Here is a 23,585-nt window from a genome sequence, read left to right as displayed (position 1 = left end):
CTTTTTTGACACATATACTTTATCTATACTTGAAATAAGGAATTTCCATTTGAGCTTATTATGACATGAAGTAGTCTTTTAGTTTTTTTGTACTTTGACCTCATTTTGATGTTATAGGAACAAAAAATTATCACGATAACTTTTTTTAGATAATGCTCAACATGTATTCAAAATACTAATTTCTACTAAATCACAAGAATAGGTAATAAAATCACCTCATTTGATGTTATAAACTATGTGTACTTTTGTATTCGTAAGATTTTACTTAATATGCATTTTTAAAATACTCCGTATTTTCAACTAAATCACAAAGATTGATAATAAGCTCGTGAAATATAATAAAAAAATTGAGCCTTAAGGTGAATTATCGAGGTTCCAAATGAACTACTCATTGAGTTGCTAGTAGTTTTACAGATTCACGCATCAAATTAAGGAAACAATCTAGTTCTTCTCAAGATTTTACAAGATTCATTTACACCTTTTTATATTTCTTTTTCTGTGTAAAACACACACACATAAAGATTACATGCATCAAGTCACGCTTATACAAAGTTACAAAAATCTTGTCGTTTATCCTAGTTAATGGATTATCAGGAAGAAGAGTTTTGATATGAAAAAATTCTGAAAATGGCAAAAATGTTAGTTCCCAAGATTACAAAGATGAAAGTAAAAAATGACAGGAAAACTGGCAGATATACATAACATCTAATCACAAATTTGGTCATTTGGGAATCTTATTTTTTGAATCATAGGGAATGACATGTCTGTTACCTTTGAAGAAAGCAAAGTGTTTTAAAGATAAAGAGATAAAATATGTAATCATGATGTCCATATAAGAGGGGAAAATAAAGGATCTAAGTAAAATTTAATTTCCTTTTTTTGGGTTAGTCAAAAAGTGTTTACAAAAAAAATATTAGTCAAAAAAACAAATTTTAAGCATAATTTGGTCATGTACTTAGGTAAAATGAAAGCTATATTATGTTATGTAATGATGAATTTATGTCCCCTTTTGTCAAATTTCATTTCATAGAATTTCAATGATAACCTGTAAAGGCTTAAAATGCTTTCTTCTTTCCTTACTGTTACTTTCAGTTTTTGATCAAAAGATCTACATAAAATTAATTAACCTTACATCCAAATAAAAACCATGAAATAAATTTAACCCATCTTAGCCTTAATTACTACTAATAATTAATAACTACTACGAATCTAATGACCGTGATCAATACCCAAAAACTAACAATGTTACCTAGTCGTGGTATGGGTATGGGAACGCAAATTGTACCACTGTACCAATTCACATGTATAGGATTATAATCCGCGGGAAATAGCAATATAGGTAACACTAGCAAAACACGAGTAACTCAGTGTAAATCCGCCCAAGCGGCGAAAACTGGCATTTGAGGGAGTGAAATGGAAGGGGCCCTAAGCTCGACAGGTTGGTTAATCCAAGTGCCAATGTTTGCTGCAGGATTAGCAAACAATTTGGTTGCTGAAGGTGGCATTGTGAAGGCCAAAGGCAAGCTGCTGTTAGTGTTCTTCTCAGGACTCTCTTCTCTTGAGCTGCTCAAGCTAGTAACCAATGATGACGTGTTAGAGTAATGGGCCCCACCACCAATCTCTTGTTGGGCTGACCCCAGCATTGCATCATGGGCTTGGGCTGAGCGCATTCCAATTGAGGCCTGCTCAATCTGTTGTTGTTGTTGCTGCTGCTGCTGTTGTTGCTGCTCCTGGGAGGAATGGTAAAGGACGATTTTCCAATCAGGTTTCTCTCGTTCCTCCTCGTTTACGTTCTTTTCTGGTGCCGGTGGTGGTGGTAGTGGATCCTTGGTTCGCCTAGCTAGCTCACTAGCTAACAGGGTACTACTAGCCATGATACGGTCTACGTCGTACCTAGCTATGTCGAAGTTGGTCACTGCATTAGTCCCTCTGAATTTAATTGCTGCAATGTCATACGCCTCGGCCGCTTCCTCTTGAGTACCTAAGTAAAAAAAAGAAAAAAAGGAGTCATACTCATAATCAAAACAACTAGTTGATCCACTTAAAAAGCAAAAACAGAATTTTTTAGTACTAAACAAAAGAGTTTCTTTTACAAAAGAAAAGAAAAAAGGATCAACTTAACATATGATCTTTTCTTTTTAAGAAAATAAAGTGAAAGAATGTTGAGAAGGCAACAGAAAAAGGATTGATTTAAAGATATTCTCTTACGAACAGCCTTATCAAAAGACCCATATAATAGTACGAGTAGTAATACTTGCGCAAGTATTATTATGATCATATCACCAGTGTCCAAAAAGATGATATACACTTATTAGTGGATTTAAAGGATGGCTTTTTCTAGATCATAAAGAAGTCCCTTTAATATTATTATTATGATTACTTGCTCATCAAAGATTCTATAACACAAAAACACGTGAAAAAAAATTAAAGTTTTATCTCAAATTCTCATAGTTTAGTTTTAACCAACTGTTAGATTATGCTAACTAGCTAGCTAACAATTGGGTGTTAATTAATTTAGGACTAGAGAAAAAACTCACTGAATGTTCCCAAGTATAGGTCTTTGTTCCCGGCTACTCGGCCGATTCGTGCCTGCCATCTTCCATGCTGATGATGCCTGACATAAAAGCAATCAAATTAGTATGATACATTCACACTAAATGTGGTTGCATTGTTTAAACTAGGTTTAATAGTTTTACCTTGTAACTCCTCTATAGATTGATGCACCTCTTGAAAACCCACTGCTTTTCCTGCAGTAAACACATAACATTACCATATAATTAATTAATTAATTAATTGTTGACCTAAGATAATTAAAATTGGCATATGATAGCAAATGACATTATATAATCAGTGCATTTTAAGTCAAAATAAGAAGTTAAAAATAGAAGGTAATTAAATGGTGTACCTTCTAAGATGAGCAACAAATTCTTGCCTAGTCATGTTCTTCATGTCTTCAAGTTGTTGTTGGTAATTTTCCAACTGTTTTCAGTAACGATATCAAAATTAAACATTTCAGAAACAGGAAATTTTGGTCTACTTTGAAACAAACAATAATAAAAATAGAAATGATTACCGGAAAATTGATATGAGTAGAGGACCCCCAATACTTGAGTGCAGCCATATCATATGCTCTTGCTGCCTTCTCTTCTGTATCATATCCTCCTATAATTGTCCATTTTTTTTTTATTAGAATTTCCTTTATTTCAAGCGTCAAGACAAATTAAATAGAAAAAAAATCAAGAAAATATTCCTGCAAGACTTACCTAGATATACTGCAAAATAAGACATCCAGGCCACCACAACGAAATTGAAAAAAAAAAAAAAAAAATCGAAGTTAGTTACAGAATGATAAAATTTACTATTTATCCTTGGATTTAGTTGTCATTTAACGAGTTCAAATTACACTATGAACGTGACAAAAAAAAAAAAGGTTTAGGTGTGAATTAAGACTAACCTTGCCTCCCTTTTCTACTTTGGCCTTCTTTCTTGCAACTGTTGTCCCACAAGTGAGCTTCATATCTTCCTGTCCATCTATGCCTGTTCATCAAATCATATCATATTATTCATAATTTCAAACTATACTCTAAAAAAAAAAAACTAAATAAGACATTAACCATAAAATAAAATATAAAAAAAAAAAAAAAGATAAAATTGTACCTAGTAACACCTCTATATTGAGAAGTCCTTTGGCCAAAAGTATCCAAAGATTTGCGATGAACAATTTGCTTAGTATTATGCTCAATTCTCTCTCCTCCTCTTTTCCGACTAATCTCCATCCCTAAACACGACGACTCAGTTCCCATGGCTGTCACATTGGTGGGTGTAATCTGGTGTTGGTGGGACCCACTCACACAACTGGACTGGGACCCTGGGCTCATTGACAAGCTCAGTGATTGCAAATCAGCATACCCTATCCCACCCATAGGCCCAGCACCAGGCCCATTACCGGGCCCACCATTACTACTGACACTCACACTCTGATGATCTCCACCGTTGATTTGATTATCAGCATCAACCGATCCCATACACCCAATGTAGCTCCGTTGTACCCAATTCCTTAATCCAGCTGATATTTCTGTTTCTCCCATTGTTGGTGGTGGTGGGAGTTGATGATCTCCTACTAGTTGAGGGTAAAATGGGTATTGTTGCACGTGCACAACTTGTTGTTGCTGATGATGCTCGTAATGATGATGATCGCCGCCGAAGAAATCTTCAAGTTTTGGTGTTGCATTATTTGTTGTGGTAGAGCTTGTTGTAGTAGAGCAATTCCCTATTGCAGCTTGCACCATTCCTTTTCACATTCAAAGTCAAACATAAATAAATACGGTTTTACTTGTCTTGTTTTAAATTACACTGTGAACGTGACTATTAATTATTTCGGAACATGCCAAAAAACAAAGAGTAAAAGACAAGTGAGAGTATATGATACCTTGAGGGAGGCAGAGGGAGCCATCAGATTTGAGAGGCATGAGAGAGAAAGGATGAGAGTATAACAAATTGTGATGATTATTATTATGATGATTACTGCTATGATTATTGTTATTATTATTATCATGCAGTTGATGATCGGTGTTTTCACCTCCATAATAATTACCACTGTAAATATTGTTGTTGTTTGGTTGGTAAAGCTGATGAGAAGGGAATAAACTGTTTAAGGTAGCAAGTGAGCTAGAAACTGAACTAGTACTACTAGGATTTTGATGTTGTTGATGCTGCTGTTGTTGATGTTGCTGTTGTTGTTGGTGGTGTTGTTGAGTCATGTTGTTCATTTGAGAAGAAAGAGAGAAACCTAGTAACCAACCATTGTTATTGTTGGCGGTGGTGTTGTTGGGGTTGCAGCTACTTCCATCATCATTGTTGTTGATTGACTTCATGATAATTAAACTAGGTTGTTTCTTGGTTGTCAAATTGTTCTACACTCAAGAAAAAACACAACTCAATCATTGACCAAAATATAAAAACTAATGATATGATAATAATAATCAAGTAAAAATTATCCAATGGATAATCAATCCCTAGAGAGAGAAGAAAAGGACTTAAAAAGTGAGAAAAATGAAATGAAGCAAAAAGAATGAAGAAAGAAAATATAAGTAGAGATAGTGTTGGAGAAGAGAGGCAATGAAAACCTTCTTGTTGCTGCAACAAACAACTTCATTTAGGGATCTGTGTTTGAGAAAGACATTTCTTCTTTCTTTCTTTCTTTCTTTCTTTCAATTCTTTTATTTTCTCTCTCTTAATTATTTTCTTTCTTTCATTCTTTCAACTTTGGCTTTATCTCACCCCGCGCCCTTCTCTTATTCACAAATTTTCCTTTTTTTTTTTTTTTTAAATTATAAAAATATTTAAGTTGCTACTTTCATTAAGAAGAGACCTGGTGGATTAGGCTGCAACTTTTTACTACAAATGAGTAAAACAATTGAATACAATATAAAGTGCCATAAATAGTAAAGTGTATTAGTGTATTCAATCTATGGGATAGATTGTTTTCGTACTAAGCTTTTAGTACTCTCTCTGTTCCCATTTGTTCGCTTAGAGAGTATATACATATGTAATATCTACTTTTATATTTTAATATACTTAACTCATTTTACCAATCAACTTAAAAGCTCCATATGATTAAAGAAATATTTTTCTCTATGTTTTACTCTTAAGATGATCGAATCTCACATTTGTTTAATTTTTTTTTCCTCTCTAAAAAACCTTACACAAAAAGTTATAGGCAAATAAACTGGGACGAAAGTAGCTAGTATAGATTTTGTAAACTTTTTAACGAAGTATACGAGTTATGGGACAAGCTCAAATGGACAGACTAGTAGAAAATCGTTACAAACAAAAGAGGACCGAAGAAGTATAAATCCATTAATTAAAAAATTTAATAGATATAGCTACAATTCTACGAGTATATATCACTAGATTTGATATAGTGATAGTGAAAATGACATGGAATAGGGTGTTAGATCTCCTTTTTGTTCCTTTACCCTGTTGCTTTGTCATCAATTTTGACTGGCCATAAGGACGGACTGGTGCTGTGCTATAAATTTAACATTAACATTAACATTATACTACGAGAGTACAATATCAAGGAGTACACAATAACTTATACCTAAGCTTGGCATGCATGCTATTTTCTGGCCTTAATTTAATTTTTTTGATTTTTAACAGTATTAGGGTAACTTATCCGTGTTGCATTACGTTTTACAAACTATGTTTGCCTATTTTTAGAAAGTTTATCACTTGTAAATTTTGCAATTGGACTTTTGGGTTCAACTATGTATCATTTGCATTTATGTAACCTTTAGAGGTGTAGGTGTTAGATCTTTTGTCTTAAACCTTACCCATGTTGTACTTGTACTCGTCTTATTTATCATGGAGTAAGGTCCAGGAATAAGTTTTATACTCTATCACGCCCTCTTACACGAGAGTCCGTTAGGCTTGAAGTGTAGATGCAGCATGGGTCCTCCGTATACCTTAATATTCCACTTCGAAAGGAAGGGTGGATGAGATTTGAACCCACGACCTTTGTGTCACGCTGACTCTTGATACCATGTTAGTAGACCAACTCAACCAAAAACTTAAGTTTAAACTGATAATTGAAGCTCAGAAATATTTTTTATATTCTATCACTCTCTAAAGTTAAGGTTTGAAAATTTTTAATTGAAAAGTTCCACTGATATCAAAATAATGAAAATATCATGTGAAAATCTTGTTACAATATCTTGGTATATATGTATTTTACACTTAATACTTATTTATATAGTTTAAGGTATTACTCCATAATTGTTAAGCATGTGTATTAGAGAGTATGAAAAGCAAGTGTAACCATTTTTGTAAAAGCTAATGAAATGTGATGTAATTAGGGTGGAGGATACAATGTTGGAAACAATGGGGAATTACTGAATTAGGGATCAATATAACGAGCATTTTTTTTAATAAATCACAAGGGCAATACAATTTCGCAAATATGTATACCTGTAACTTATTGTACATATGCAATTCATCAATTAAAACCAGGTAGGTCAAGACCTTGTTGGTATAGCCGAGCAAGATCATATACTACCTCCATTTTTTTTATATGCAACTTTTGTCATTTTAGTCCGCTTACAATTATGTGCAACTTTCTATTTTCTTTCTATTTTTAGTAAACAAAAACCCTAAAAATTACAAATTTACCCTTACTTAAAAATTCAGATTTTCTCAATGTTACCCTTATCTTATTTTAATCACAATAACTTTTTTGTCTAATCTAAAATCATTAACCTAATTTTACCCACCCATTTACTCATCTACCCACCACCCATTCACCCTCTTCATCTCTGCTTCACCCTTTTCATCTTTTCATCTCTTTCACCTTCACCCTCTTCATCACCCTCCTCCCTCAAGAGTCACGACCACCGCCCCTCCCACCACCATTCTCTCTCCTCCTTCACAACCACTTCCCATCCCACCGGCATTCTGTTCCCTATTACCACGGCTTTCTGCTTCCTATGACCACCGGCTTTCTCTCTTCATCTTTTTTTTTTTCGTTTTTTTTGGGTGATTTATGTTCGAATTTTCTGGGTTTTTTTTTCGATTTTCTAAGTTTCGAATTTCTGGGTTTTTGATTTCGATTTCCTGAGTTTTGATTTTCTGGGTTTTGATTAAGGGGTGGTGGGTGGGTTAGGATTAAGGGGTGGTGGGTGGGTTACGATTAAAGGGTTTTCTACGGTGGTGGGTGGGTCTGGGTACATGGGTGGTGGGGTGGTCTGAGTTAGGGTTGGGTCTTGGTGGCGTGGGTGGTGGGGTGGTCTAGGTTAGAGGTGGGTCTTGGTGGCATGGGTGGTGGGGTGGTCTGGGTTAGAGGTAGGTTTGTGTGGTGGGGTAGTCTGGGGTGGGTTTGGGTGGTGGGGTGGTCTGGGTTGGAGGTGGTTAGGGCTGGTAGTGGAGGGGAATGTTAGATTTATGGGTTTTTTGGTTAGGGAAGGGGCTGCCGGAAAAAGGAGGGAAAGACGTGAGGGTGGTGGTGGTTTCGTGGGATTGGTTGTGGTGGTGGTGAAGTCGGCGGTGGTGTTAGTGAAGGCGGCGGCGGCGGTGGCTGGTCTTGGTGGTGGCAGTGAGTGGTTTGATTAATTATCTAAACATTAAGTATTCACCTTAATTACATACTCCTATAATATATTAATCACCATTATACTTTTTTAATCTTATGAAGGTAGTATATACATGCATGTTATTTAGGTCAATTTCAACTTTAAACTTGAAAATTAGTGTAGGATTGACTTTAGGGCAGTTCTTGATTTTGTAGAGAATATTCCATGCTGTATAAAATCTTTTATTAAAACGTACAATAACCAATATCTCCTTATATTTAATCATGTTAATCTTTTTATTTCCCCTATAAGTATAATACCATACCATTTTTAAATCTAATGTTAATTAAACAATTAAAAAATGCATGCATGGGTATATATGTAGAGCTAGAGCTAGTAGTGATAGGTAAAAAAGTTACAAGTTCCAAGCAAAAAATGGTGACGGTAGGCGTTGGGAGGCAGCTTTATGCAGGTCATTTCTAAGCTTTAGCATTATTCAGATCAGATTAAACTGTACTACTACAATAACAGACGAGACTACTACTATATGACTCTCTATGAGAGAGAAAGAGATAAGAGAGTATTATATGTAGTGCATATTAGCTAGCTGGGTCATTATATTCACGGGCTAGCCTTAACTGTATATTTATCCCCCCACCCCGACCGTCGTTTTTAACTCGTCATTTCACACCCAGCTAAGCTACCTCTGCTACACTTTCATTTTTATTTTTATTTTTTTTAAAAAAAATAAAAATAAAATTTTGACCTATGTTTCATTTCAATTCTATAGGTCTGGTTCTTGTTATCAATGCTAATAAGACTTTCTACATCCTATGCATTATTACAATATTATTACGGAGTATATAGAGTAAAAATTTCATTCCTTTTCCTTTTTAAAAAAGGGTTTTGAATTTTGATCATACAATTATAGCCTAAAAACAAAAAAAAACTCTAATCACATGTATTAGCTCTTCATACCATGACAAGTTTGTTTTTACTTTTATTAATCATGTTAATCATTACGAAGTACACAATGTAGAATTTTTTTTTTTTTAAAGTCAGTCCTAAGATTAAATTCCTAAAATTTTAACACGGAAGGAATTCTAATATTCTATGCCTATGAAGATGATATTCCAAAACCGATGCTATACTATACAAAAATAATACGTAGTAGGCTAGATATATATTACTTAACCTATTCCTAGCGGAGTAATTAAATCTAATGAACTCTAATATAATTATATACTGTTATGTTGGCAGATAATTAAGAAACATAAAGAAATAACCATGCATTACCATTGAAAATTAAAGGTGTTTCCAAATATAGGGAAAAATAACTAATGGTAATAAATATTGCAGGCTAAATTTTAAATGGCTTAGCTTGTTTTAGGAAAACTATAAATTGAGCATTTCCTTCATTTGTATGTAATAATTTCTAGAGAAAATCTGAGAGAAGAAAAATAACTCAGAGAAAAGAGAGGTTGTGTTTTTTTGCACTTTGGTATAAATAGACATTTTGTTTATGTAATTTATTTCTCCCTCAAATTTGATTAAATAGAAAATTTGCATTATTTTCTTAACAATTGGTATCAAGAGCTTGGTTGACAATTAGTCCACATTACGATAAAAATAAAAACGATTCTAAAAGAAAAAGTCAAATTTGTGGGAGAAATGGCTGCAGACAAAGGAGAAGTTAAACTTGAAAAATTCGATGGTAAAGATTTCGGATTTTGGAAAATGCAGATTGAAGATTATTTATACCAGAAAAAACTCTATCAACCTCTGGAAGAGAAAAAGCCAGATGGCATGCAAGAAACAGAATGGAAGCTTTTAGATAGACAAGCACTCGGAGTTATTCGATTGACGTTATCACGCAATGTGGCGTTTAACATTGCAAAGGAAACCACAACGGCAGGTCTCATGAAAGCTCTCTCTAATATGTATGAGAAGCCATCAGCCTCCAATAAAGTTCATTTGATGAGGCGGTTGTTTAGTTTGAGGATGTCGGAAGGTGTGTAGCTCAACACCTTAATGAACTCAATTCTGTCACAACCCAATTGAGTTCTGTTGAAATCAAATTTGATGATGAAGTATTAGCGTTAATACTTTTATCTTCCCTGCCAGATAGTTGGAATGCTACAGTCACATCTGTGAGTAGCTCATCGGGAAATAACAAGTTGAAGTTTGATGACGCTCGTGATCTGGTTCTTAGTGAGGAGATTCGACGAAGAGAATCAGGTGAATCTTCATCCTCTTCAGTATTGCATACAGAGTCAAGAGGAAGAAATTTAATCAAAAGGAATGAACGCGGAAGATCAAACTATCGAGGACAATCCAGAGATAGGAGGTCAAAATCCAGGAATCCAAATAATTTCCAAAACTCAAAGACTGTGGAGTGTTGGAATTGTGGAAAGATTGGGCACTATAAAAATCAGTGCAAGGGAACACCAAAAGGCAAAGAAGTGAAGGCAGAGGCAAATGTCACTTCTACCGGAGAAGGTGATGATGCGTTGATATGCTCATTGGAGAGCAAAGAAGAGTCTTGGGTATTAGACTCTGGAGCATCGTTCCATGCTACTTCTAATAAAAACTTTTTTGAGAAGTATGTCCATAGAAACCTTGGACAGGTATACCTTGGTGATGACCAACTTTGTGATATTGTTGGTCAAGGTAATGTCAAAATTAAGTTAAATGGGTCAGCTTGGGAGTTGAAGGATGTCAAACATGTTCCCGACCTAAGAAAGAACTTGATCTCAGTTGGGCAGTTGGCTCGTGAAGGTTACACTATAATCTTTCAAGGTGATAATTGGAAGATTTCAAAGGGAGCAATGATAGTTGCTCATGGTAAAAAGAATGGTACTCTCTATTTGACAGCTGGAGCGTGTTATTCGATTGCAGTTGCAACAAAGAATGAAAATTCCAAGTTATGGCACCAAAGACTTGGTCACATGAGTGAGAAAGGAATGAAGATCATGCATTCAATTGGAAAACTCCCTAGTCTAAAATCTGTGAATTTAGACATGTGTGAAGAATGCATACTTGGAAAGCAGAAGAGGGTAAGCTTTCAGACATATGGAAGAACTCCAATGAAAGAAAAATTGGAGCTTGTTCATTCTGATGTGTGGGGACCAACAACCACCCAGTCTATAGGTGGAAAACAGTACTTTGTGACTTTTATTGATGATCACTCTAGGAAAGTATAGGTTTACTTTCTAAAATACAAGTCCGAAGTGTTTGAAGTTTTCAGGATATGGAAAGCTAGGGTTGAAAATGAATCAGGTCTGAAGATCAAAAGATTCAGGTCCGACAATGGCGGAGAATATGAGGACACCAAATTCAAGAAGTTTTGCTACGAGCATGGTATTAAGATGGAAAGAACTGTGCCAGGTACGCCTCAGCATAATGGCATAGCTGAGCGGATGAACCGAACATTGACAGAAAGAGCCAGAAGCATTCGTATACAGTCAGGTCTACCAAAACAATTCTGGGCAGAAGCAGTCAATACAACAGCTTACTTGATCAATCGAGGACCATCAACCCCATTGGAGTACAAATTACCAGAGGAGGTATGGAGCGGTAAAGAGATCAAATTGTCGCACTTAAAGGTATTTGGTTGTGTAGCTTATGTGCATATTAGTGATCAAGGCAGAAATAAGCTTGATCCTAAATCAAAAGTTTGCACTTTTATCGGTTATGGCGAAGATGAGTTCGGATACCGCATTTGGGATGATGAAAGCAAAAAGATTATTCGTTCAAGAGATGTAATTTTCAATGAGAGAGTCATGTACAAAGATAGGCATAAAATTGAGAGTTATGAAACAAATAAAAAAGAATCTACATTCATTGATGAAGATTATGTCCCAGACAGTACGATGCAAGAGTACACTATCATAAGTACTCCGCAACAAGAAGAACAGAATGTACAGAGCAGTACATCGCAATCAAATGACATACAACAACCTTCTTGTCCAACTCCTACACTAAGAAGGAGTACTCGACCACATGTGCCTAATAGAAAATATATGAATTATTTGTTATTAACTGATGATGGGGAACCAGAAGATTATTATGAAGCATCCCAGACCAGAGATGCTAGCAAGTGGGGGCTTGCAATGAAAGATGAAATGCAATCCCTGATTTCAAACCAGACATGGGAACTAACTGAGTTACCCATAGGTAAGAAGGCCCTTCATAACAAATGGATATATCGAGCAAAAAAGGAGCACGATGATTCCAAGAGGTATAAGGCTCGACTAGTTGTCAAAGGTTTTCAACAGAAAGAGGGAGTTGATTATAATGAGATATTCACTCCTGTTGTGAAACTTAATACCATTAGAACAGTGTTGAGTATTGTTGCAATTGAAGATCTTTATCTCGAGCAGTTAGATGTGAAGACTGCATTTCTTCATGGAGATCTTGATGAAGAAACATACATGCACCAGCCAGAAGGTTTTATAAAAAGTGGGAAAGAGCAGATGGTATGCAAACTTAAGAAAAGTTTATACGGGCTAAAACAAGCCCCAAGACAATGCTACAAAAAGTTTGATAACTTCATGCACAAGGAAGATTTCCAGAAGTGCAACGCTGACCACTGTTGCTACTTCAAGAGATATCAATCCAGTTATATCATCCTATTACTTTATGTTGATGATATGTTAATAGCAGGTTCTGATATGAATGATATTATAAAGTTGAAGCATCAATTGTCAAAGGAATTTGACATGAAGGACTTGGGTCCAGCAAAGAAGATTTTAGGAATGCAAATCACAAGAGATAAGTAGAGAGGCACTTTGCAGTTATCACAATCAGAGTACATCAAACGTGTTCTTCAGAGATTTAATATGGGTGATGCTAAGCCTGTTAGTACACCGTTGGCGAGTCATTTTCGTCTATCAAAGGATCAGTCCCCTCAGACAGATGAAGATAAAGAATATATGGCCAAGGTTCCTTATGCCTCGGCTATTGGAAGTTTGATGTATGCAATGGTTTGTACAAGACCAGATATTGGACATGCAGTGGGAGTTGTAAGCAGGTTTATGTCCAATCCAGGAAAAGTCCATTGGGAAGCTGTTAAATGGATTTTGAGGTATTTACGAGGTACAATTAATAAGTGTTTGTACTTTGGTAAAGGTGAATTGAAAATACAAGGTTACGTTGATGCAGACTTTGGCGGTGAAGTCGATAATAGAAAGAGCACAACGGGTTATGTATTTACAGTTGGAAATACAGCCGTAAGTTGGATGTCCAAACTACAAAAGATTGTTGCTTTATCCACTACAGAAGCTGAGTATGTGGCAGTGACCGAAGCTAGTAAAGAGATGATATGGCTTCAAGGTTTGTTAGATGAGCTGGGGTTCAAACAAGTGAATAATATTTTGTATAGCAATAGTCAGAGTGCTATACATTTAGCAAAGAATTCGGCGTTTCACTCAAGAACAAAGCACATCGGTATTCGTTATCACTTTATCAGGTCTCTTCTAGAAGATGAAGTGTTAACTCTTAAAAAGATTCTTGGCAGTAAGAATCCAGCAGACATGTTAACGAAAACAGTGACGATTGACAAGTTGAAATTGTGCTCAACATCAATTGGTCTTAAAATGACAAAAGACTAGTTGAGGTTCTACTCCTTGGTGTGAAGACAGATTGAAATCAGTCTTCAAGTGGGAGATTGTTGGCAGATAATTAAGAAACATAAAGAAAAAAAATAAATGGTTATTAAATAACCATGCATTATCATTGAAAATTAAAGGTGTTTCCAAATATAGGGAAAAATAACTAATGGTAATAAATATTGCAGGCTAAATTTTAAATGGCTTAGGTTGTTTTAGGAAAACTATAAATTGAGCATTTCCTTCATTTGTATGTAATAATTTCAAGAGAAAATTTGAGAGAAGAAAAATAACTCAGAGAAAAGAGGGGTTGTGTTTTTTGCACTTTGGTATAAATAGACATTTTGTTTATGTAATTTATTTCTCCCTCAAATTTGATTAAATAGAAAATTTGCATTATTTTCTTAACATGTTAAACATTCCCCACGTCAAAAAAGAACTTTCACTGACGAACTTTAGCCATGATATATATACAAATATACTTTAACAACAATTTCAGATCACATTATTACAACTAAGGGTCCGTTTAATAGGGCGTAAAACATTTTCAATGTAAAATGGTTTTTCATGAAAATCATTTTACAATGGAAAACTCATTTTCAAAAAAGTTTTCCGTTGTTTGGTTGAATGGAAAATGATTTTCCATTTTAAGTATTTTCCATTGTTTGGTTAAACTAGAAATTCAATTGTGAGGGAAAATGTTTTCCTTCCACTTGTGAAGGAAAATTCTAAATTGGGGGAAAAATGTTTTCAATAGGGTAGAAAATCATTTTCCACCCCAAGTTTTATATTTTAGTGTTTTACACCAAACCAAACAATGTAAAATGGAAAAACACTTTTCAGTGAAAATGTTTTACGCCCTATCAAACGGAGCCTAATTTTGCTATCTAATCTATGCTTCCACTACATACAAATTAAATAAAGAAAATTAGCGTTAAGTAACATATTATCCACGGTAAGATAAGACATCAATAACTTTTGTGGGGACTTTTAACTCAAAATTACTCATAAGTCAAAATCTAGGGCGATTTTTTAATAGTAGTAAATAGTAATGTTCATGTACGTAGTACTAACTTAAAAAAAATTTGATATCTAGTGCTGGAATTTGCTTTAATTTGGCATTAATGGTTGTCCGCAACTACTTCCAGACCGAAAAGGTGACAAGTAGGTCCCTTTGATTAATCAAAAAAGAATGAGGAAGACAGCATATCCAGATTTTATTATATCATCATTTTTCATCACTAAAGATGCAATTAGAGTAATTATCTAGGCTTTGTTCTTTTCATATTATTTCACTTATTTTTTAGTAAAATTAAGTTCAATTTGATAAACTAATTATTATTGAAAGTAAGTCTTATTTAAGTTGAAGTCGTAACTAAAATAAGTTCAATTCGAAAGAATGATACGAGGATTAACTAATTTCAACTAGTTAATTTTAATTCAAAAAAATAAGTAGGGTACTTAAATCTAAGTAATTTTTCACTTTATACTACCTCCGTAAACGATTATCTGCAACGATGGGACATAAAGTAGAAAGGAAAAATGTCCCATCGTTACAGATAACCGTTTACGTAGGTAGTATTTAAAATCTAACTAATGTTAAATTTTTTAAAGATGAACGGATTCAAATTAAACGATTGTCACTCAAATTAACATAACAAAACCCTTATACTCTCTCTGTCCCATAATATATGACACAGTCAACATTGCACACATACCAATGTACTTGTTTGACTTTATTTTTATATAATTAAATATTTATAAAAATTATTTTTAAAATTATATTATAAAACTTTATATTAATTCCTATCGAACAACATATTTATGATAAAATATGTTATGTTATTAAAAATTATGGTTAAATGTAATGCATAAATAGTAAAAAAAAGTCCAACGTCTCAAGTATTATAGGACGAAGGGAGTAATAAACAAAATCTCTAATTAGAAAACTTTTTTGTTTGATCGATATAAAAAAACAATTACATGATAAGTTGTTATCATACATTCATACTACGTACTAGTATTAATTACTCCGTATTATGAATATACCATAAAAATCTCACGTATCCTCAATTCCTCAGGCCTCAGCTGAAACGTCTTTGCCAAACAGTGTAGTGTCTAGTGTGGACCGTATATGCTAAGGCCTTTATACCTTGTAGGTTTCATTTTTTTTTTACTGTTTTAGGGTAAAATTTGCATAAAGTACGTTTCAACTTGGAGAAAGAAGATAAAATTGGAGAACAATCCACTACTATGGCGTGCAACAATATGATCCAAGAATCCTTTTTATTTTTTGTTCTCTTTTCTTTATTAAAGAGTAAAATATCAGATGACTTTTAACTATATCTTGCCATGTGTTAACAATACGGAGTAAGTGCCTAAGAGTCGTTTTTTTAGTAGCTCCTAAAATATGTTGGAAATGTCTTTTGTCCATTTATTAATTAGGTATAGTCGTAATATACGAGTGTAAGATCGTCTCATAATAACTTATTACGAAGGTATAAAGATTAAAATATGTATTTTTCTTCTTAATGTTACATAGATGTAAAGTAGTACATACTTTTGTTAGGGTAAGTAATTCTACTAATTTATCAATGTTGATCTCGATAGTAATTTGTGCACCACTCTAAAGTCAAAATTGAGATTGTCCCCACCTTTTAGCTCAACAATGAAAAGAAAATACTTATGAAGATTCTATTACTAATTTCGATAAACTTGTCTTCAAGGGTGTAAAAGAAGTGGAACTATGATAATTAGTTTATTAAGTTTTAGATCACAAGCAATTTAAGCCTTTTATGTCAAGCTTAAATATGTTGGTCTAAGCCTTTTTAGATACTAATTGGAGAACGTGATGAACTAATTTAAAACTTTAAAATACATTTAAGAATCTTTTTTTGACGAGGTTATCTTTTGAACCAATAACGATATTATTAATACATCTTAAAGTTTTAGTAGTTTTCAACGTAATATTCAAACATAGATATATTTAATTACGTATTTATAATAATTAAGTATAAAACTTTTATGAAGAAAATACACATGATTGCGACGAATATACTAAAATTTCACATTGGTTATATAATTTGAATATAGTGAATTTTGTACTGCTGGATAACAAAAAAGAAAATGAGGGAGGATACCATGTCATATTTGTGGTATTTATACTAATATAAGTTTGGTTATAAGCTAATGTTTTACATATCATATTAATACCATATCTTACCAATCATGTTTTGTGACCATGCATGCATTATGTTTTCCCTAAATTTAAATATGCTAAATCATTGGTACATTGAGTTTGTTAAAAATGCCATTAATTTATTAATTTGCCAATATCTCTTAGTCATTTCTTCTCAAGGAACGTTTTCAAAACGCTAATTTATTATGAGTTACATAAGTGATGGTTAATTTCAAACCGAAAGATTTAGTTAAACCAACACTCAAGTTAACTAGATAGATCAAAATATGAATTTGCAAATTTGCATGCAATTATGCATTAAGGAAGGGAACTAGTGTAAGTGCATGGAGACAGATTTTCTCATAGCAATGATTTAGTTTGAAAAAGGAGACAAGAAATAGTTCAGAGAAGTAGAAATAATGAGCAAAAAACTCTCATATAATTGCAATTGATGGGGGCCAAAAGTGATAGATTTTGGAGGAGACCACTTTTGATTGTGGTAATCATAAGCTACCACCAACTCCATTACATTACGAGTACAACTTAGGTAAGTGCCCATATACTGTCTATCTACTTCTTCTTTTTTATTTTAATTCTAATAAAGGGAGCCTTTTTTTTTTTTGATTGATTGAAAAAAGAAAAAGAAAAAGAAAAACTTTAATTCATGCACATTTTTAGTTGCCCACTCCCTTTCACTTTCGATCACCATCTTACCCCAACTTTTGTGGAGCAATTTGGAATTTCCATTCCCTCTTTTTTCCCTATTTGTCGTCTATTCGTCTTTTCCAAAATTTCTAGACAAAAATAAATAAATTATATGATCACTACTAAATTGATTTAAGTTGTGTACCAAAATATTTTTCATTAATCACTTAAAGATAGATCATAAGGAAAAAAGATATCATTTATCCGTTCCTCAATAGTCTATACTTATTGTACAACACTTTTTATGGTTAATGTTATTGTTAATAACTTGATAGTGAATAAATCAAAATCTCGTAAGTTTTACGGATAAGAAAATAGAAAAAACTCTTGGTTGAGAGTTAGCTGACAAGAAATAGTTGTAAGTGTTATTAGCTGATTATGTTAACTGAATAATAACTAGTTTGACTAGTTAATTGTAGAAACTGATTGTAATAACTGATTGTATAAAAGTTTCGATTGATAAATTAGCTTATTTAGAACAACCAAACCTCTAATATGCCTCCAGATTTCTTTTTCAAAATATCAACAAAAGAAAAATTCCGCTTTGATGATGACATTCGTCAATGAAAGCCTTGTCTTTAATGGATGAAATAGGGTAAGCTCATATAGTCACACGTCTTTACATTAGTAGGAACACTGTACTTCCTTCTCATATTTTCCTTATCCATTTTTGTATCTAAAATTTAATTTAATTTATTTATTTAATTTTTTTAAAAAAAGCAGGACATACATAATTCAACAAAAATGCAGAGATTGATGACCCCACGTCATGAAATTAAATTGATCCTGCAAAGGTTGCTTAGCTTGCATCGCCTGAAAGTCAGACTTTCAAAACAGATAAAAATGCATTCAATCAATCTTAAACAAATACGGTGTATATTATGATGGAATAAAATTTCCACTATTCATTAAATGAACCCCTCTTTTTACAACATACTCCTTTATGTCACAACGTTGGAATTTATGTTACATGAAACTTCAGATTATGTACACCTATCTCTATCTCCCATGAGCAATTATTTGTCTATCAGATGAAAAAAATAGTTGTTTGGAATAATAAGCAACAATGTGGTCCACGTACATTATGTTATTAATGAGCTGATTTTTTTTTTTTATGGACTGTTAATCATATTAATTTGTTTATTGATAGAGTAATCTCATACGAGTAAATGGTACTTGTATATACTCATATACAAAGTTCATCATACATAAGTATATATGTCCCAGAGTGGGTGAAATATCACAAGCATGTAAGCTCTGTTATGTTATCCTAGTCTAAATTTTTCTAATTTGATCTGGATAGGGGTTAGAGACGAATAAAACTTTAGTGAGAATCGTAAGATTTTTAAGAAATAATACTCCGTAAAGAATGAACAAAAATACATGGAAAAGTATTGGGGAACGAAAGGAATGAAAATGAGCGCGTAACATGTTGTAGGATACGAGTATTCCGTAGTATGGGAGTTAGAAGTGAAGAGTTTAAAAGCAGAAGATCCAAGACAAAATCTAAAGGAAGATATGGAGTGGGGGGGTCAAAATTACACAAATGAGAGAAACACATTTCAGATTAATTGAAGTCAAAAAACAAAACAAAAATAGGGAGTGAGAGCGACGTAAGAAACCCAGACATTTCAGACAACAGTCCAGGGGGTGCATGCAGACATTCATACATGACATGCAGTGTCTACATATTTTGTGCCGGGTAATTGGGCTGGGATGGGTTAGGGTTGGGCTAGAAGCATGCAAAGCAGCTTTAATTGAAGCAAGCAGAAGAGAAGAAAGATGGATGTTTATAAAAATGACTGAAACGTCATCGTCTGAAGGTTGAAGGCAAAACGCGGGTCATGTCATATTCAGTAGGAGTATTCACATTTCACACCTTGAAATACTCTCTTTTAAATTATAATATATTGTTACCAGTAGATTCTTTCTCTCTCTTGTGAAGAAGCAGATAAAATAAACCTCTGAGTCTGAGGTGTTGTGTTGTGTTCTGATCTGCTGCATTATTAATAGGATGTACGTACTTGCTCAGTTTGTTTGCTTTTTTCGTTTCTTTTGCCTTATTAGCTGCCGTTGGGAGAGACATTTTCGTCTATTTTTGTCCATTCTTTGTTTACGACTAGTAAATACCTCCTTCGTTTATATAATTTATTTTATGAATTGCATAGTACATTATTTAAGAAATAGAGAGAAATAAAACTCAGAAGTAAAAAGGAGTCTTATAATATGAGAGAAATAAAAAGAAAAATCATTAGTTAAATATAAAAAACTATCCTTACTAATTTACCAATCATTTTACTTTTAAATTAAAATATGTCGCTGATTAAAAAAACAATAGAAATATCGATTGAATTCCATTAAACAAAGTAGTATAGCTGTGCAGATTATGGGGTTGTTTGGCAATTGACGGTTGACTTTTGGCTTGTTTGACTAGCTGGAAGTATTAGATGTATGGATTGACTTTTTAAATTAGTTGTTTAAGCCAGCTGTTTACAAAAGTGTTTGGTAGAATTATTTATGATTGTTAACTGTTTATTAGTGATAGAATGGGCCAATAAGCCAAAAGCTAATAGAAAAAGCTGCTCCTATTAGCTTTTGGCTTTTGACGGAAAACCAACTTAAAAGCCAACAAAAAAGTCAACTACCAAACATATTTTTTGAGTGTTTGGCCAAATTAAAAAGCCGAAAGCTAGACAACAAGTCAATTCCCAAACACCCCTTATATTTTTTTTAAGTAGTCTAGCAAAGTACTCCATAAGCCAACTTTTTTTAATTACTCCATACTCCATACCAAAGTCATACTTATCCTATCATTTTAGAATAGAAGAAATAGTTACCGCAGTCATTTACGGAGTGTCCACATAATACAAACTACTCCGTAATAATTACTCATAGGGTTAAACAACTACGAGTACAAAGTACCGTGGAGTTATAGAAACGGGGTTGAGTTAGAACTTTAAACATTAAAACAAAACAACAAAGAAAGAACAAAAAGTATGATCTACACAAAATTGGCTTTAGTTGTGGGCAAAATGGTCAGACTAAAACAATAAATGGGGGGATCAGGCTAGATAGTAGTAGTCTAGTAGACTAGTAGGAATAGCATAGTAGTTCTCCACTATATACTTGTTAGATTTTGTTATCACTAATTAAGAAACTGCTTCCCTTCAATTCTTATCTCTGTGTAAAGCTTCCCATCTTATATATCTTTGTTTTTTCTAGCATGCTATACTGCATCTACTACTGCTCTATTTCTGAATGCTGATCTAATGCCAAATATAACAGATGATAAATTTAATTTAATTCGATTAAAATGGAATGAGTGTATCAATCTTTTCGTTATCTGTGCCTAATTTAACCTTTGTGCTTAGGGATTGAGTCATGCATTGACTTGTAAACAAGATCATTTTTGGTTTGTGATTTTTATGTTTTCCTTCATTCTATCTAATCTAATACAGTATCAAAGTTAGTGCTCATGGAAATTAACACAATTAATCGTTACTTGGAAATCACATTGACAAATTCACGCCGAGTACATACTAATTGATGATCATTTTCGGGCATTTTATGATCGGAGATCAAAGATCATAATTGTAGGAGATCACATACTTAAAAACATCTTTCAGCACATACCAAGTATATTTATAGATTCTTATGAGCATCAACAATGGTGCAATTGTGTAGTAAGAGTTAGCGTGACTGATCTTCAATAGAATTTATCTTATTGTTGTCTTGTTTAAAGCAGCTAAAGTTTATAAGTAGAGTGACGTACCTTTCAAGGGGAACAAAAATGCTTCCATGCGCCCTAGCTATCAATTTCTCATCCGGCCAAGTGATTATATGACAACCTTTTCCTTATTTCTTTTCTCATACGACTATTACGAGCTAGGGCAAGGACATAAGAGGATACATTCTATATTAGCTAGCAATATTAGCAAAAGCAGGAATAACAAAGTTGGATTCCTACATTCAACCAAGTTCAAAAAGTAGTATAACACATTCATCTTGAATATTAATTCAATAATCTTACTATCGGGAATTGCATACGAATCAAACTCACAAATGCTTAGACGTGGGATTGAATTTTGAACACTATAGTTGGAAACACAGTACAATACACAATATTCTTGTAAGATAATCAACCATAATTTTACATAATTTAATCCTTTAATTTTCATTTACAAGGTACTTTGAATAAGATTGCACGTTGTTTACAACAATGGGACAATCACTCAATCCCAATCGAAAAAAAGTCTCATATTACGACCCAACTTCTCTTCTAAAAAGTAATTTACCCTCCAACACTTTATCCACCAATCTAGTAATTGTCGAAAGCAATAGCAAATTCATACCTATCATTTTCAATTTCTTGCTGCAATCTTTTAGACCGTAGATAAAAATGAACATGTAATTACAACGCAACCTTATAAGATGCAAATTTATACATCAGCTAATGAGATAGGCCAAATAATTCGAGTATACTTCATACATAATTTGCATATTATTTTCAAACATTCTGTTTCATTCCATTAGGATTCCAAACCAAAGGGGTCCACGATTCTTACAAACATTGACTGCAGGTCACAACCAAATTCTAACTTGTATCATAAACTCTATAATTATCACTAAACATAACTAATTGAATAAAAAAAGAGAGAGAGAGAAATGAAGCAAAGGAATTATTGATCCATCCAAAGCAAATCACAGAAACATTAGTATCAAATTTATAATATAAAGTTTTAAATTAGAAATTTATATCACATCTGCCAAAGTAGTTGGTTGGTGGGGTTGCTTTCGACAAGAACTACTCCAATTACTAGCAGTAGTAACAAATAAGTGCCTTTCATATATTCATTTCATGTCTATTTCCAATTTCTTTCCTTTCAGAAGAATTTTTTTTTTTTTTTTGCTAATTCCTCTCCATTTATACTCTTTGTGCATCTTCACTCTCTTTCATACAAACAATTAGACAAGGAATACAACTAAGATGAGATTTCTATTTATGGCATTTCCTATTCACAAGACATTTTTTGACTTGTGAATTTCTTGAAAAGGACCCTTCCCCGTTGTTATTATTGATTTTACTCTTTTCGCTTTGCTTTGGATAACAGCAAAGCGCAAATTTAATGATATCTTAACACAAGCTAAGGGCATTTCTTGTTTTATTACTCCGTATTTTTTATTTTTCTTCTTGTGAGAAAACATAAAAAATTTTATAGTACAAAGTAAGTTATTCCCATTGTTCAAAAGTAATAATGATATATTAGTATAATTTGTAGGAAGCCACAAAAAAAACAAACGATGTATGCAAGATTTAATCATGTGTGCTAGTAATTTATCATACTAAATTCTAGAAAAAGTAATGGTAATTAGGAAAAATAGAGCATGGTGACAACCTAATCTGTGATAAAAATGTAATGTAGAACAAAAAGGTACATTAGTGGAATTTGTCAAAACAAGATTAAGAAAGGAACCCATTTTCCTTAATTCGTATAGTAGTGTTCTCGTGAGTCAAGAAAGTGTTGAAAACAAAATTCTCATATTATCAGCTAACTTCTTCTACTATGTTCTTAAAATGTTTACTTGGATTTTATTTTTTTGAAAAAATAACTTGAAAAATCAAAATAATAATAATTACTATTACTATTAACCCAGTTTCAGAAAATAGGATTAGGAGAAAATTATTAGCATTCCCCAAGTTCTTGTTGCATAAAAAACAAAGTAGCACCCTTAGATGAAGAAGCAATCTAATCACCTAATAATGAGATTGGCCATACTAGGAAAACCTTAAGGAAAATGCCTACATTACTAGATTTGACTACTTTTTTCTTTTTCTTCAAAGCAGACTTCTTGCTTGGGCTGCAGCCCACAGGTTTAGCTTTAGTGTTTTACTTCTATTTTCAAAACTTTGGGCCTATGTAAGCCCAATAACCTTAAATAATGATATTAATTAATTCAATAATTCTAGCAGCCCACTTTTTTTTCTCTCTCTCAAATAACACACTCTACATCTCACTTGTTTTGTTA

The 23,585-nt window shown here is 33.2% G+C and overlaps 1 protein-coding gene across 2 annotated transcripts; it reads right to left on the bottom strand.

The window, feature by feature from the left end:
* Positions 1 to 1,038: 1,038 nt before the first annotated feature.
* LOC110685765 (AP2-like ethylene-responsive transcription factor ANT) lies at positions 1,039 to 5,484 on the bottom strand. 2 transcript variants are annotated; one of them, XM_021862284.1, is made up of 10 exons: positions 5,127 to 5,484; positions 4,430 to 4,913; positions 3,658 to 4,291; positions 3,455 to 3,537; positions 3,264 to 3,272; positions 3,074 to 3,162; positions 2,906 to 2,979; positions 2,697 to 2,747; positions 2,538 to 2,614; positions 1,039 to 1,981 (listed from the first exon to the last, which is right to left on the bottom strand). In XM_021862284.1, the coding sequence occupies exons 2-10, from the start codon at positions 4,872 to 4,874 to the stop codon at positions 1,365 to 1,367; spliced, it is 2,079 nt and encodes a 692-aa protein (XP_021717976.1). In that variant the 5' UTR covers positions 4,875 to 4,913; positions 5,127 to 5,484; the 3' UTR covers positions 1,039 to 1,364. The 2 variants fall into 2 exon arrangements, with proteins under 2 accessions (XP_021717976.1, XP_021717977.1); XM_021862285.1 differs by lacking the exon at positions 5,127 to 5,484 and having other exon boundaries at positions 4,430 to 5,118.
* Positions 5,485 to 23,585: the final 18,101 nt, after the last annotated feature.

Source organism: Chenopodium quinoa, unplaced genomic scaffold (assembly GCF_001683475.1).
Source record: "Chenopodium quinoa cultivar QQ74 unplaced genomic scaffold, ASM168347v1, whole genome shotgun sequence".
NCBI lineage: Eukaryota > Viridiplantae > Streptophyta > Magnoliopsida > Caryophyllales > Amaranthaceae > Chenopodium > Chenopodium quinoa.
This window is presented reverse-complemented; position numbering and strand designations above follow the sequence as displayed.

Bases quoted from the DNA above. Each gene is read 5' to 3' on its own strand.
- LOC110685765 (XM_021862284.1), bottom strand. From the start codon at position 4,874: ATGAAGTCAATCAACAACAATGATGATGGAAGTAGCTGCAACCCCAAC. The intron at 2,980-3,073 runs GTAATCATTTCT...TACTGAAAACAG, and splicing joins CTACTCATATCAATTTTCCG to TTGGAAAATTACCAACAACA. The intron at 2,748-2,905 runs GTACACCATTTA...TGTTTACTGCAG, and splicing joins TTTGTTGCTCATCTTAGAAG to GAAAAGCAGTGGGTTTTCAA.